At 40.4% G+C, this 16941-nt stretch overlaps 1 protein-coding gene across 3 annotated transcripts in view; it reads left to right on the forward strand.

Annotated features, from left to right (window-relative positions):
* NRDC (nardilysin convertase) overlaps window positions 1-16941 on the forward strand; it is a 106315-nt gene that overhangs the window by 87905 nt on the left and 1469 nt on the right. For 2 of the 3 annotated variants that reach the window (XM_036108386.2, XM_036108388.2), the window contains 14 exons: window positions 1542-1646; window positions 3390-3513; window positions 4055-4141; window positions 5081-5200; window positions 6294-6345; window positions 7254-7404; window positions 8225-8352; window positions 10383-10545; window positions 12341-12372; window positions 12626-12764; window positions 15115-15162; window positions 15430-15482; window positions 15900-15983; window positions 16648-16738. In XM_036108386.2, the coding sequence (XP_035964279.2) occupies window positions 1542-1646; window positions 3390-3513; window positions 4055-4141; window positions 5081-5200; window positions 6294-6345; window positions 7254-7404; window positions 8225-8352; window positions 10383-10545; window positions 12341-12372; window positions 12626-12764; window positions 15115-15162; window positions 15430-15482; window positions 15900-15983; window positions 16648-16738 (1377 nt within the window). Of the gene's footprint in view, window positions 1-1541; window positions 1647-3389; window positions 3514-4054; window positions 4142-5080; window positions 5201-6293; window positions 6346-7253; window positions 7405-8224; window positions 8353-10382; window positions 10546-12340; window positions 12373-12625; window positions 12765-15114; window positions 15163-15429; window positions 15483-15899; window positions 15984-16647; window positions 16739-16941 lie in introns of those variants that run through there. The other variant, XR_013448192.1, reaches the window with a different exon arrangement.

Genomic DNA, 16941 nt, shown 5'->3' on the forward strand with positions numbered 1-16941 from the left:
GGGATCGAATGCTTAATGGATACGGGAGTTTCCTTTTGGAGCAATGAAAATATTCTCCAACTAGATAGTGGTGATGATTGTATAACTTTGTGAATATGCTAACCACTAAATTGTGTACTTTATTTTAAATTTTATTTCATTTTTAATTGTGCACTTTAGAAGTGTGAATTTTATGATATGTGAATTACATCTTTAAAAAAAATGAAAGAATAGCATTTAAGTGTTTTTCTTAGTACCTGCTCCATTGCCTTGGCTCTGGAGGTATGCTTTTAGCCAGGATCCTTAGTGTTTTCTCATAGGAAATATTTTGAATCATTCAATTTTGTTGCATACTGACCAGAGCAGTTAATTTATAAGTAAGTGGCTGGTGAGAATAACTTACTTAAAAAAAGAATGAGAACAGAATAGGAAGAAAAATTTTAAATAATAATAGCACCTAGGTGACTGGTCAACTTGATGATTCAGGAATGTTTCCTGAATTGGGAAGTGGGACAAAAAAAGCTAACAATCTTTCCTTAGTTTTTCTTATTCTATTTTTATGTGATAATATAGTAGATAACATATACCTATGGTCTCTAGTTTGATGTATGCATGTCTCATTTCTTCTCCATGAATGCAGTAACCTTCACTTCTCTTCTGTCTACCATTAGATGAGAGAACAACCCATACTGTCTGGTAAAGGACTGGATAGTGTGGTATTTTGGAAAGAGTGTTTGCTGCTATGTTAGGAGTCCTGAGTTCTGGTGTCTGCTCTGCCTGTTATTTACTGTGTGACTTTGGGCAAGTCTCCTGATCAATCTGAGTGTATTTCCTCAGAAAATGTGGGAATAGAACCACTTGGTATCTGAAGGACTTGTCAGTTTTAAGATTCTGAACGTCTGGGTGCTCAATTAGTACTTAAATTGATTGTTTTCCTCTGAAAAAGAATTTTCACTTCATAGATTATAGAACTTGTGGTTATTCTTTCAGTTTTAAATTGAGGAACTATACTGATTAATATAATTTCTTATATCAAGACTTTTATCTAATGACACATTTTGATTTCTACATTGATTTGATTCATGTTTACAGATAGTTCTGGTTGATAGTGCTATAGTGATAAAATGATGAAGACCCTGTCTTTAAGGACATCAGTCATATGGGGCACTTATAAACAAGCATTTACAGTTCAGTCTTGTAATGCTCTCATGATGAAGCTGTGACATGATTGGACCCTAGTGTGTTGTAGGGCTCAGGATGGGGATTGGAGGGGTGTCAGGTTAAATTCCTTAAGGTGGTAAGTTTTCTCTGGCTAAATTTTCTTAGAATTCCAAGCATCAAATTCCCCCCTCCTTCTTTTTTTCTTTTTTTAAAGTAATCACTATGTCCAGCATAGGGCTTGAGTGAGCACCAAATTCTTGAACTAAAATTATATCTGCTCAGTATATTTTTGTTCAGAAGCTTTTGGTTTCATTGTTAAAAAAAAGAGAAAAATTATTTCTATTTTGTGGTAAATTAAGAATAATGGAAGTTTCTGGTGTGAAATAATTCTCTCTTTACAGACAGATCCAGTTGAGTATGTGGAAAATATGTGTGAAAACATGCAGCTGTACCCACTACAGGACTTTCTCACTGGAGATCAGCTTCTTTTTGAATACAAGCCAGAAGTAAGGAGGTTTCATTTCTAAGAGTTACTTTTACACAAAGAGGAGGGGAGAAAGTGCAGAAATATACTTAAGAACTGTGGGAATGTAGAAAATTTGGTTAAATTTGTCAAATTTTTTGTTTAAATGGAAGAAATATCAGTAGTTTTGTGGGTAATTTTTCATGATTGTTGTATATGATCATGTTTTAAATATGAGGAGAAAATCAAGTCCTTTTGTTAGGTATTATTATTGTCACTATTTTTCAAGTGTTATAACATCTACTAAAAAAGTGATTCCTAAGAATTATGTGCTTTAGTTGCTAGGCTTACTTAGAGAGTTATTTTGCTTACCTTTTAGTTCAGTTAGAGACTCTGGGCAATTAAATTTTAACCATTTTGAAAATGTTTATGAGAAATGTAAGATTCTCTGAATTTGAAACATGTGACTTATAGACCATATTACATACAAATAAATACTTGGTCGGGTTTTTCCTTCCTTCCTCATTGGGAGTAAGTCATTTTGCTCCATATGAGTTCTCATGGCAGTTCTCAGTTGGTTGATTTTGCCCCCCAGGGGCAAATGTCTGTCAAATGTCAATGTCTGGAGACATTTCAGTTGTCATAACTGGGGGATGCTCTTGGCAGATTATCTAGTGGGTGAGAAGCCAGAAGTGGCAGCTAAACATCCTACAGTGTAAAAGACAGCACCCCATAATAAAGTATTATTTGGCCCAAGATGTTAATAATGCTGAGGTGGAGAAACCTTGATATAATAGGGTATTCAAAAATTTTAAAGATAGGGAAAGGTAAAGGAGGAAGCAGTAATCATGCATTCTTGTTATCTCCTAGGAAGATTGGGCCCAGGGGTCCAAGTATTTTATTCTGAACCGCCATTTGTTGTTTTTTCTCAAAGAAATGGTGTTTAATTGGTAGTTATGGTTCCAAACCTTACCCACAAAATCTGTTTACTCCTCTCATAGCTGAAGGATTATTAAAGGGGGCCTTGCAATGGGATCATTTTACTGATTCTTGGGGATGAGGTAGTGTAAGCATACTCTTTGGAATCATGTACAAACTTGTTTAGGACTTCATGTTTGCCATTTCTAGCTGTGTTATTCTGTGCATATTATGTAATCTTTAACCCAGGCAAATTACTTAACTTTTAACAGGAGCCTGAGTATTATTTTTTATAAAATGGGTATACCTTAGAGTTGTTTTAGGATTAAATGAAATAATGTATGTTAAACACTACTGGGCACATAGAAAAACTTAGTAAATGAGAGCTATTTTCACTGCTAGTACTATTATTAGGTAGGATTTGAGATGAACACAGTTTATAGCATTATCAAGAAACATTTGAGGGCGCCTGGGTGGCTCAGTCGTTAAGCGTCTGCCTTCGGCTCAGGGCATGATCCCGGGGTCCTGGGATCGAGCCCGGCGTCGGGCTCCCTGCTCAGCGGGAAGCCTGCTTCTCCCTCTCCCACTCCCCCTGCTTGTGTTCCCTCTCTCGCTGTGCCTCTCTCTGTCAAATAAATAAATAAAATCTTTAAAAAAAAAAAAAGGAACATTTGAAACAACTAATAGACTAATGAAGTTTAATAAATTAGGGTGTTCATGACTATAGATAAAGAGTTTCATGAGCATCAAGATGCTAGGATCTTGGGGATGCCTAACATAATATGGCTTTGGCTTTTTAACAGAGATGTATTAGGTTAAAGTTGTTATTGTGTGTGTCTCTCCGCCCCCCCCCCCCAACCCCAATTAGGTCATTGCTGAAGCCCTTCATCAGCTAGTTCCGCAAAAAGCAAATCTTGTTCTACTGTCTGGTGCTAATGAGGGAAAATGTGACCTCAAGGAGAAATGGTTTGGGACTCAGTATAGTATGGAAGGTAAAATATTTTAATAATTGTCCTACAAGTTTAGATTTATTTGACTCACCTGAGAATTTTTATTCCTTAATAATTTGTCTGATGGTTCCTATGGGAAAAAAGTATAAACTTTTTTAGAAGTTTACTTTGAGATGAACATTATTCATACTGCTTTGCAGAAAATTACTTTCTGCTATGTTTATATTTATTATAGCTAGTGAAAAAAATCCTGTTTTCTGGGTAGTTTGGGGAAGAATTTTGACTGTTTTAGAAAAGTACTTTTGAAACTTCAGTGTACATATATATCACCTAGAGATCTTATTAAAATATAAATTCTTATTCACTAGCTCTGGGGTGGGGCCTGAAATCCTGCATTTCTAATAAGCTCCCAGGTGATACCAGTGCTGCTAACCACACTTTGAGTAGTAAATGGCTAGCATGCCTGGATATATTATAGTTTTCCTGAGAAAGAAGAATCGATTTGTGAAGGCTAGTTGTTAATTGGTTTGTTATTCTCAGCATTGCATTGTTTATTGGATCAGTTTGTTTTTCATTTCTACAGATGTTGAGAACTCTTGGGCTGAACTATGGAAGACTAATTTCGAATTAAATCCAGATCTTCATCTTCCAGCTGAAAATAAGTACATAGGTCAGTGAAATAGCAGTCATTATACCTAATCCGTTTATGTATCAATAAAACAAATAGCACCTGTATAGTACATTTATAAAGTATCATTTGAATTCCTCTTTGAGCTTCCCAGTAACACTCTGGAGTAGGCATTACTGTTTTCTTACTTTTTTGAATGAGAAAAACTGAGGCTTAAAAAGGCAAAGTGACTTTTCCTAGACTAGTCAGTTGGTAAATGGAGAAAACAGGACTGAAATGTAGATCTTGGGACTCTCTGAAACTTTTGCTTTTTCTTGTGTAAAACAGTTTATGTTTTCTTTAATTTAGAGGACAAGTTTGACTTTGTGTTTTGGGGTTTTTTTTTAGATTTTTTTATTTGTCAGCGAGAGAGAGCACAAGCAGGGGGAGCAGCAGAGGGAGAGGGAGAAGCAGGCTTCCCGCTGAGCAAGGAGCCCGATGCAGGACTCGATCCCAGTACCCTGGGATCATGACCTGAGCCAAAGGCAGACACCTAACCGACTGAGCCATCCAGGCACCCCAAGTTTGACTTTGTTAGAACAGAACTTTTTTGTTAACTTTCAAGTGTCAATAAGGTGGATAAAAGACATTCTCATTCAAGAATGGATTTGTTTATAGATTGGTTTATACAACTATCCTGGCTAAAGGTCCCTCTTACAGTTAAGACTGTCTTTGAGAAAGACAAAGAAGCAGAACGTAGAGAGATCAGAATAATCCTTAGGAAATTACAGATCTTCAGAGTTCATTTAGTTTAAGGCCAAGAGAATTTTCTTTTCTGTGTTCTACTAATTTATTATATTCTAGCATTTGAATTTGGCTTATTTTTGCCACAAAGAAAAGTTATCTAGATTTCTAAAACGAAGAACAGATTGTTGGGAATCATGTTGAATTATTGAATTATTGAATGTTGAATGTTGAATTATTACTCCTTTCTCTTGTTAGCCACGGACTTCATGTTGAAGGCTTTTGATTGCCCTGAGACAGAATACCCTGTTAAAATTGTGAATACTCCACAAGGTTGCCTGTGGTATAAGAAAGACAACAAATTCAAAATTCCCAAAGGTAAAATGTTTCCCTCTCTAAAAGGAGTGAAATAAGTATAGCAACTCTTTCTCCACTTGGTAGCAACCTATTTCCGTTTGTCTGTCACCTGTCTCCCTTTCTCCTTCCTCTTCCAGTTGAAGATCTTTTCTAGGCTTATCTATCAGATCTATACTGTGCTCCTGTGTGGTCACAGAAATCCTTGTATACATTATAGATTCTAGGAAATAAATAAGGATTCAAGGCTAAAATGAAATTGTTTTAAAATATTTTTCTTGCAGTTAAATTAAAGCAGAGCCAGGTGTTTGACCGTCTTAGGGAATGGGTGGTGTGTTTTAAACATTTTTAAAAAGAAAATGAGAGTATGCTGAAGGAGATTATTCTTAGACACAATAGCTAGCCTATTCCAGCATTACAAATGTGAAATATCCTCCATCACTCTCCCTCTACCATTTTGCTTTTATTGTAAAAGAATCACAGTATACAGTTAAACAGACTCCAGAGTTCTTGTCTTTAATGTGTTAGCCCAAACTGTGTTGCTTTTTTATTTTCTGTTCTTGTGCATAGCATAGGAACTTACTGAAGCAGCTTGGGATAAAAAAAAAATTCCCTTCGTTGCCGTTTAACCCAGATGCCTAACCTCAACACAGCTCTGTGGCTCTCAGGAATTCTTGAGTTTATTGGGAAGGTGTTTCTTGAATTACTTATCAGTGTTTCTAAAAATGTTCTTAACATTTATTCAGCTTCCTTGGAAAGTCTCTGCTATAAGTTTCTGTGAGCATTGGGATTGTTCTCTAATGTTTTTGGCATGTATACCTCTGTAAACATTTTCTCTGACCAAAGCTCTTAATAAATACAGTATTCCTAGGCTCCTTTGTGTATCTGTCTATGTATCTGGCCTTCCCGCAGACTAAAGTGTGCCTTCTGGATACTACTTAGAATGGTAAATATTACCTTTTTAAAGATAACTTCAGGATAAAGATGTAACAAGGATTTAAGGGCTAGTAGTTTATTTCAGAATTTTTAGAAAACATGATGTTAGGGGCATATAGCAGATGTATAAAATATTTGAGGCCTCTGGCTTATATTTTCTTACCTTTTTTTTTTCTTTTAGCATATATACGTTTCCATCTGATTTCACCTTTGATACAGAAGTCTGCAGCAAAGTAAGCAATTGTCCTCTTTACTGGAAAATATGTTTCTTATTGAAAAACTATTTTGTTTGTTTCATTCTGAATCATTCTATCATTTTCTCTATCCGTACTGAGTTGTGCTGCTGATTTGTGTATTTTTTTCTGTGCCCCAAATTATTTGTATTGATATTAAACATTAAAATGGAATTGTGGCTGCTCCATTTCCAGCACCCAGTTATAAAGCATGCTGATAGCGTAGGGTAGTCATAGTATTACTGGATTGAGAAAGTTCTTTAGAAATGAGTTTGGATTAGCTTCCAGTCTGTAATGAGAACAACTGCATCTGTTGATCCTATATTTAGAAACTGGCAAGGAATCTGATTATACTTTGTAACAAATAACTCGTTATTTATATAGATAACTGCACTGTGGGGGGTCAGAGCCTAAAATATGCCTGAATCATAGGAGGTGCTCAAGAAATGTTAGCGTACTTCTTCCTTTCCTTTGCTGCTTAAACTGTGGAATCTAACCTTAGAATGACAGGCAGCACTAGTATTTATTAATACCACTTGAAAAAATATATCAACCGCCTCCCTTATCCTAGATTTTTGTCAGTCAGAAAACCTGGGCTGCAGGGATGGCTAGAGCCTTTGGGCCAGTTGCTTTTTATGCCTTTTACATTTACCCCATTTTTCAGTATAAGCATTAACATTTTACATGTATGCATAACATGACAAAGATTGGGAAGCACTGCTGAAGGTAGGTGTTCTGTAATGTGCCTACAAAACTTGAGTCGTGGGTAAGCTGTATTTACCTTTGAACTACATTCTGGAGTAGTGTAATCATTGTCTTTCTAAAAGTGAAATTTCCTACTCCAGAGCACATTTGTTTGTGTTTATTTCTTGCCAATTAATGGTGCTGTTTGCATTTTATATTCTCAGTGTGGTCCTCTTTGATATCTTTGTCAATATCCTTACCCATAACCTTGCGGAGCCAGCTTATGAAGCGGATGTGGCCCAGCTAGAGTATAAGTTGGTAGCTGGAGAACATGGTTTAATTATTCGAGTGAAAGGATTCAACCACAAACTACCTGTAAGTACAAGTGTTCTGTTTTGCTCATAGAGAGCTTTAAATTTTATGTTTGTTGCCCCTAAAGCACCAAGTATAGAGGCTTATGCATGGGTTGCTATACATAGAAAGAAATGTTTATTAACGTGGTTTACTATGTTTTCTTGGCCTGTGACAGCTTTTGTGACTTGGGCCACACATAAGAGCAACGCAGTCACTAATTACTAGCAATGCGTGCAATACAGCCTCAGTTTCTCTGCAGCCAACACTGGATAGGACAGCTTGATAGGAAGTTGTCATTACTTCCAAAATTAATATATAAATGTAATGTCCTCCCAGTTAAAGTCACATTTAGGGGCAGTGGAGATGCTGAATAAAAAATTAAGTTTAAGACTACTCATGGGGCGCCTGGGTGGCTCAGTCGTTAAGCGTCTGCCTTCGGCTCAGGTCATGATTCCAGGTCCTGGGATCGAGCCCCGCATCAGGCTCCCTGCTCGGTGGGAAGCCTGCTTCTCCCTCTCCCACCCCCCCTGCTTGTATTCCCTCTCTCGCTGTGTCTCTCTCTGTCAAATAAATAAATAAAATCTTTAAAAAAAAAAAAAAAAAAAAAAAAAGACTACTCATGAAAATTAAAAAAAAAAAAAGGAATCATTGCTCCACATTTCACAGTTACTGAGGATTTTAGCTCCTGAAGATCCTTTGAGTCACCAGTATTCCTACAAATACCTATTTCCAAGCGAGGCCCCTGGTAAAAACCAATGGGAAGCATTCCCTCCTATCCCTGCCCCCAAAATAGTGGATTTCATGCTTCTCTACTTAAAGTGCTTCTTTCTTTTCTTTTTAGCTACTATTTCAGCTCATTATTGACTACTTAGCGGAGTTCAGTTCCACACCAGCTGTCTTCACAATGATAACTGAGCAGTTGAAGAAGACCTACTTTAACATCCTTATCAAGCCCGAAACTCTGGCCAAGTGGGTATACATAGGATCAGCTTATATTTTGAAGGCCTGAAAGTATTTGCCTTTGTAGGGGTTAGGTGTGGGGAATGAGGCTGTAGTTTCAGTGCTATTTTTCAAACAAATTAGAATTGGCTGTGGTTTAGGAGACCATCCATTGGGTTATAGGATTTCTAAACCCAGCTTAAGTAGCTGTCTGAGTAGGACTAAAATAAGCCTACTTACTATACTTAGAGACTAAAAGTAAACAAGGATGTTTTTTTCCGAAGTTTGTAAGTAAGTAACAGTTAAAGAAGTGCTGGCTTTGTTATAGCTCAAAATTGCTTTACTGCTGATTTTAGTATATTGGATGTTGTGATGAGGTAGTTGAGTTAAATTGCTTAACCTTTCACTTATCTGGCAAATGCAACTATCCAGAATTCAGCCAAGTTTCCAGAGGAGAGCAAAAAGGCTTCTGACAGTCTGTATAATAATGCTTAAACCCTCTGCTCATAACCCTTTGAGCTTTTCATTAGAGCCTGTTCTTTTATCCAGGGCTAATGGTAGCCTAGATGTACCTCTGTGTGAATCAGAAAAGGTACCCCTTTTGGGTGCCTGCTTTCAGCAGGTAGAGCCTTTGTGGGAGGGAGAAAAAAGTTCCCTTTGAGCAGACACAGCCCTTTGTGCACATGGCTTGCAAGCCCTGCTTGACCTCCTTGCTGGGCATCTAGAAATGGTAAACAGCACAATCTTATATGGAGGCCCTACTTTTGACACAGTTATTTGTTTATTTGTTTATTTCATGGTCAGTTCTTTAACTTTTTAAAATTTAAATTCAATTAATTAACATATAATGTATTATTGGTTTCAGAGGTACAGGTCTGTGATTCATCAATCTTACGTAACACCCAGTGCTCATTACATCATATGCCCTTCTTTTTTTTTTTTTTTTAAAGATTTTATTTATTTATTTGACAGAGAGAGACATAGCGAGAGAGGGAACACAAGCAGGGGGAGTGGGAGAGGGAGAAGCAGGCTTCCTGCGGAGCAGGGAGCCTGACGTGGGGCTCGATCCCAGGACCCTGGGATCATGACCTGAGCTGAAGGCAGATGCCTAATGACTGAGCCACCCAGGCACCCCACATGCCCTTCTTAATGTCCATCACTCAGTTACCCCATCCCTCCACTCCCCCTTTTGACACAGTTATAAGGAGCCCATAAATGAACAAAATTCAAAAGCAGGGCAGTTGGCAGTTAAGAGTCAGACCTGTAATCACTGATAATCTGGTCACAGAAAGTTATAAAAACTAATAAGCAAATATAAGTTGGAAAGGAGAGTTGTCTGGAACCATCAGTATGATGAAAAATAGCCCTGTGTTGTGTATCCAGTAACTCCTGAACACTACTTTATTAAAATGTGGTGGACTAATACACCTATTGAAGATTTGTTATTTGCTAGATACAAAACGTTTATATGTATATATTTATTTAATTCTTTCCAAAACCCTATAATGGTAGCCATTACTATTTCCCTTGTTTTACAAATGAAGAAATTGAGTCACAGATGTTAAGCAACTTGCCAAGTTCAAATAGTTTAGTGTGAGGAGGGAGGGGAAGTGGGGGTGGTGAGGAGTTGGGGGCTGGTGAGGAATAGGGGTTAGTCTGATTCTGGCCTAGAGCCACTATGTATACTATGTTGTTACTGCAGTAATAGATTCCCATAATGCTGGCCTCTAGTAATTAATAAAATGTTAATGAGATTTCAAATAAAAATAGTAATAATTCTAAATTTGGTGTGTGACTCATCTGACAACTAATGTGAAACATTTTATTTTGCAATTGAGACAGATAAGTGAGTTGTACCAGTGAGCAAATCTATGTATAATTTTGTATATGTAATTTTAAATGCTTTTTGGTGATTATGACATTGTTTCTCCCATCTTAAGTTATGATAGAAATTGTGTCTCTTCAGAAACACGTCATCCATAGAAACTTAACCGAACCTTTTTTTACCTTAAGATTCATTTTAAAATGATGAAACTGTTTTTTTTCTGCCCTCTGAATAGAGATGTGCGGCTTTTAATCCTGGAATATGCCCGTTGGTCTATGATTGACAAGTACCGGGCTTTGATGGATGGCCTTTCCCTTGAGTCTCTGCTGAGCTTCGTCAAGGAGTTCAAATCCCAGCTCTTTGTTGAAGGCCTGGTACAAGGAAATGTCACAAGCACAGTGAGTGTGAGGTGCTCTGTTGCTCTTGGCTAGGTCTGAATGCTGTTTTGGGCTCTGGAATTGCATTAGTTCTCCAAAAAGGGAGGTTCTGTAGTTTTGACATATCACGGCCATTCGCATGCTGGGCAAGACTTTCTTAATGAGAAGACTGCTGATAATGGACAGAGCTTGGGGTGAAATGGATTTGGTAAATATACGGTATTGGTTATTTGTTGAAGATTGTGTGTGGAAACAATAGTTTAGAGATTAAAGTGGGAGCTCTGGGGTGTGGTGAGGGATGTATACACACACACACACACACACACACACACACTTTGGCAGAACTTGTATATCAAGGTTGTGTGTCAAGTTAAGGAGCTTGGGCTTTATCCTGTAGTAAATGGAAAATCAGTGAAACATCTTAAAAGGGATTTGTTGTTAGGATGCAGGGACCAGTTATGAGGCTTTTATAAGAGTTGACATGACTCCAGAGTATATGAAGTATCCAGAGTAGTCAAAGTCATAGAACAGAAAGTGGAATTGTGGTTACCAAGGGTTGGGAAGATGTAAAAAAGGGCGAGTTGTTTTATGGGTATAGAGTTTCAGTTTTGCAAGATGAGGAAGTTCTGGAGTTCCGTTTTACAACATTGTAAATATACTTAACACTACGGAACTGTACACTTAAAAATGGTTAAGATACTGAACTTTGTTATGTGCTTTTACCACACACACACACACACACACACACACACACACACACACACGTTGAAGTGAAATATGATGAAGCTGAGGCTAGGCAAAGTAAATGAAAGAAATAGTGAGGTAGAGAATGGCCAAAACTTAGTGACTAGTTGGATGTGGGGGTGTTAGAGGAGGGAGGGGTTTAAGATGTTGCCTGGATTTCTTGCTTGAACCAGTGGGTTGGTGGAGGAGTAGGAAAAATAGGTTTGGGGGATATGAGGAGTTTGTTCTGATATATATTGAGTGGGATAGGTCTGTGGATCTTTAAGGCCTTTTCCAGCTAAGAATGCTTGTTTGGGACTCTCCCTAAATTATTTGGCTGTTGACCATCTTCCTTCCTTCATGGCTTCCCAGTTTCTCAGCACTGGCCCTTTGATGGGATATATACTGGCCACTCTTGAGACTGGCTGCTGTCTCCTCTCTACTTCCTTGCTGTCTTTATTCCCCAACCCCCAAACCAGCCTTAGTTTCTTTCCTCCCCACAGAAAGAAGTTTAAAAGCTTCAACCCACATAGAGAGGAGCAGGATAGCTGCCTGCTTTTCTGAGCACAGTGGGAATTACTGGGCAGGGGTCCTTTTTGTCCAGAGGACTTAGTACCATGAATTGCTCCAGGTAGAAACCACTGTAGAGATGAGCTGACCCCTCCTTTTATCCCCCATTTTATAGGTAAGAAAACAGCAGTCTTGAGAGGGGAGAGGATGCATTCACTTAAGTGTTAAGTGTTGTTCTATTGCTCTCTCTCTGCCATGTTCCATATTTATAGACCGAGGTTTTGAAAACACAGTCACAAGTGTCATAGAGGACACAGCCTAGTGGGCTAACCCGAACAGTTAAGTTGAGCGTGTCACATGTACAGGTAAACAGAATGCCAATGGGAGAGCAGAGGAGGAGCTGTTCAATTGAGAGCCCCTTAATTTTCAACAATCATAATCAGTGTTGTTGACAGACTATATCTGCTTTCCTCATGCTATCCAGGGCTTCTTAAAGAATTAGAATATTGGTATTAGTTGGTTCTGGATGAAATTAATGTCAAGAGAGCCTGCTATAGTTATTTTTTTCTCTTTTGCCTCCTAGGAATCAATGGATTTCCTGAAATATGTTGTTGAGTGAGTATTGGTTTGAGTTTTCTCTGTAGGAGTTGTATATTCCTACCAGCAGGAGGGCCTTGAGCCACAGCTCAGTTATTACTAAATCCACAATGGATGATGCTCCTTGTGGTAGGTTTTTTTGAGGCTCGTCATGTAAACAAAGTAATTCAGAAGGGACTGTGGATGGCCTGACCTCCTCTTCACAGTAGTTTGTGGGTGGGGGCAAGAGGATAAAGGTACTGCTCAGTGATCCATACTCATTCTTTTGTAGCAAGCTGAACTTCAGGCCTCTGGAGCAGGAGATGCCTGTGCAGTTCCAGGTGGTAGAGCTGCCTAGTGGCCACCATCTGTGCAAAGTGAGAGCTCTGAACAAGGGTGATGCCAACTCTGAAGTCACTGTGTACTACCAGGTCAGTTTATAGCCCCTTTACACACAGCCATCCTCATGGCTAAGTACCTTTAGGGCACTAAAGCCTGGTGGAAGGTCCAAAGTACCTGGGAGTAGTGACCCTATGACTTTCAAGGCCCTTTTGCAGTTGCCTCTGTCGTTTTTATCCTTAGGGTCATTTGTCCTTGTGAAGCAATTGCTTTTAAAAATTGCTTCTGTTAGGGGCGCCTGGGTGGCTCAGTCGTTAGGCGTCTGCCTTTGGCTCAGGTCATGATCCCAGGGTCCTGGGATCGAGCCCCTCATCGGGCTCCCTGCTCCGCAGGAAGCCTGCTTCTCCTCTCCCATTCCCCCTGCTTGTGTTCCCTCTCTCGCTGTCTCTCTCTCTGTCAAATAAATAAATAAAAAATATTAAAAAAAAAAAAAAATTGCTCCGGTTAGCGAAATGGGTCCTTTTTCAATCATAGGGCTTCATTGAATCATTCAACTACTAGTCCAGAGGGACAGAGACTGAAGAGTGGTTGGAAGTTCCTACGTGTTCCCCTGACAAAACCTCAAGTAGCAGGAGGACATTTGTTAAAAAGACAGTTTTGAAAAAGAGACAAAAGTAAACAGCCAAGCAATCAATATATAGCAAACAGAATGACTACCAGAATCATAATTAAAAGTTTCAAAGCACCTGAGATAAAGGATTTATCACCTCTCTTTTGATGGTGAATCTGAGGTCCAGAGTCCCTTACTTGCCTGAGGTCATACTAATTGGGGCTTGAATCTATTCTTTGTGTCCTCAGATCCTGTGTTCTTTCCACACCATTCTAGAAAGGTGGGATGGGGCTTAAAATAAGGAAGAGCTTTGCAACAATCTCTGTTGGCCCATAGCTTGTGGTTAATCCCACCTAATTCTAGGACAGTGGGGACCTGTGCCCGTCCAGACTGACCTCAGACTTCCTAAACTCGGGCTCCTATAGTGAGCTGCTGCTATGGTTCCTGGGTGTCCTGCATGAGGAAGTCACTTCTCTGTCAGGCCCTGTGAAGATCCGCCTGTTCTGGGCTTTGGGCAGGCCTTACTGTCTCTCACCTTGTCCTTTTATTGTGTTTCTGGCCTTGGACCTAAGTCTTCCCATAGGAGAGACCTTGCTTGTCTGTGGAGCCTCTCTCCCTCTGGCTATAGTTACTTAGTTTGTTTGCTTTTATCCAGTTTCTTAGCTTATTTTTTTTAAGATTTTTTTCTTTATATTTATTTGAGAGAGAGAGAGTGCATGAGCAGGGGGGTGGGGCAGAGGGAGAGGGAGAAGCAGACTCCCCGCTGAGCAGGGAGCACGATATAGGACTCGATCCCAGGACTCTGGGATCACGACCTGAGCTGAAGGCAGATGGCTTAACCAACTTGAACCACCCAGGCGCCCTGTTCTCAGCTTATTTGAAGCTGAAATGACTACCAGGCTCCAAAGTTCCATAAATGATATGGCCTGGCCGTGCTTAGCCCTGTCCACATTTCCAGTGTTCTGCTGCTCAAAATCTATAGTACTTTCCGTTATAGGTGAGATTTCATACTGTAAGACCTTGTCTGTTGAGGTGCTTTCTATCCATTACCTCTTAGCACTAGCTTCTAAAACAAGCTTTCTTTAGGGAACCACTTCCTTCCTCCCAGAGAGCATTTTGAACAGGATATCTCCTTGTCTGACTAAACAGGGGGCACACAGGCTTTTAGCCTCCTCCTCTAGTGAAGTGGGAAGGAACAGAAATGAGTCTGTTAGAGGAGCCTACAAGAGCCTGACTGTGGGATGTACTAGCAGCATCCTTGCTTGCTGGCCTGCTCTCTTTCATTCTAACTGCATTATTTTGCTACTCTCCAGGAGAGCCAGGGTGTGGTCTCCCAAGTGTGGTATCTGCCTCTTAGGTATTTCTCTTGTTGACTGGTTTGGGTCCCTGTGTGTGGCCTTAGAAGCTTCTATTCATACCCTTTCTATCTGAGGAATCGGTCCACATACCCTTCATTGATCCCAAATATTTCCTGCTCTTCTCCTTAGGACCTTGAACTGCAAGTACTTGACTTTAGGTTTTGTCCTTCGGGTCCTTCGGGCAGGAGCTGACAGGTTGGGTATTATTAGACTCACCTCCATGTCGGCCTGCAGTCCTGTGCAAGGGCCAAGAATACAAATGATCAAGTGTGATTTCTGTCCTCACAGACAGTCTAAGTGGGAAGGCACATGCATCAACAAAATTGTTCAAAGTATGGCAATAGAGGGTGTGATCAGCTCTCTTGGGGGAAGAGAAGAATGGGATGGATACCTGAATAAATGGTTGCCAAGAATTCTTAAAAAGTCCTGTAAGCCGTTGGATTTTCAGTTGGTCTGACCAACCTCTCCTTTCAGTCAGGTGCCAGGAGTCTGAAAGAATACACTCTTATGGAGCTGCTTGTGGTAAGTTGTAATAAAGGAGAGTTGATGTGTTCAGGAGCCTTTCTGCCTGGGAGCTAGGGACCTGGGAGGGGTCAGAGGCCTGTTTGGTAGGTGAGATGGTTTTTAGTGTTCTCACCCGGTATGAGCGTGGACAGGGCGCCTGGGCAATTTAGGAAGAAGGCAGTAAGGGAGGCTGGACTTTGGGGTTATGTGGAACACTTGGGGGTTAGAAATGGAGGTTTCTCTGCTGGGAGGAGTTGGGCTGATGGGTAGTATGTTGAATTACAGATGCACATGGAAGAGCCTTGTTTTGACTTCCTTCGAACCAAGCAGACCCTTGGGTAAGTCTGCTGGCAAAGAGCACTGAGCTCAAATAAAGGTCTGGGGCTTACTTTGCAGGCTGAGTTTTATCAGATATCCTGACTGAGCAGCCTCTCAGAGCTCGCTGGTCCTTCCATGCTTTAGAGTCATACTGACTGGTCAAAACTTCTAGAATCTGCATCTTGGACTATGATCAGGTTTTTAGTTTGGTCAAGTTCCAAAGATAAGGAAAAAAGCTAGTGTGTAGTCCTCAGTTCAGGAGAGGGGTGGACACCCTAACCTGAGAATGAAGTAGATGCATACACATTTGTGGATTTTCTTTCAGGACCTCCAGGTCCAATTAAGATGTGCAGAAACCCTTCCCACTCACCTGTAGTTTCTGAGGGCAGGGCCCTGGGGACTACCTGAGTTCACAGAACTTTTCATTCTGGCTGTAGGTACCATGTTTACCCTACCTGTAGGAACACATCTGGGATTCTAGGATTCTCTGTCACCGTGGGGACTCAGGCAACTAAATACAAGTGAGTAGATGGGCCCAACTATTATTATTCTTGGCCTGGAGGTTGTCGGTGCTTCCTTAAACCTCAGGCAACTCTGACCCAATAGGGTTTGCTCCCCTTAGTCACAGCTGGGGGGGGGTGTTGGTGGGGGATGGAGGGTGGGTCATAGATGGCTTGATCCAGGACAGATCAGTAATGGTTCCAGTGGTCCTAGGGGGCTTAACTCAAGTCCTTTGGTGTCCTGTGGTCACTGTGCAGGGCTTGCCAGTGTTTCCTCTCTCCAGGCAGGCCTGAGGACAAGAAAAGCAGAGATGCCTGACCTGGCATTTATGCTAGAACCAGGGTACAAGTCTTGTTGGTCCTCAGCTTTGGAGTGGTCAAGCATGGGTTGTCACTGCTTCCGTGTTGAGGATATCAGAAGTTGGGCTAGAGTTAGGGGTTGGGTCCTTTTCTGTTCTCTTCTCTCACTCAACTTAGGGGAAGAGTACTGAGGCCTGGAAGAAAATACTTCAGTCTCTTTCTTAGAAACATACCTTAGCTCTTTTTCTCCTTTGCATTCTGCTTGAGACCAGGTTTCTGCCTTTTGGTGCAAAATGGTGGTTTTATTAAAGCATGGGGACAGGACCCGTGGGCAGAAAGAAGTGTTGCCCTCTGCTGACTTTTAATTGAAGATGTTTTGTTTCAGTTCTGAAATTGTTGATAAGAAGATAGAAGAGTTTCTTTCTAGCTTTGAGGAGAAGATCGAGAACCTCACTGAGGAAGCATTCAACACCCAGGTGAGTACGCTGGCCTGGTCTTTTGTTCCTTTGGCCAGTTTTTGAGTTTTGTAGCCCCACCTTAACGTGACCAAAATGTCTTCCTAGCTTCATCCCTCCCCATCCTGCTGGCAGGTCCCAAGTGAAGGGATCGTAGCAGGTCTGTCACAGACCAGACCGAACAGGGTCAAGTGTGTTCTGGGGCCACTGGTGTGATGCTATAT

Source organism: Halichoerus grypus, chromosome 5 (assembly GCF_964656455.1).
Source record: "Halichoerus grypus chromosome 5, mHalGry1.hap1.1, whole genome shotgun sequence".
NCBI lineage: Eukaryota > Metazoa > Chordata > Mammalia > Carnivora > Phocidae > Halichoerus > Halichoerus grypus.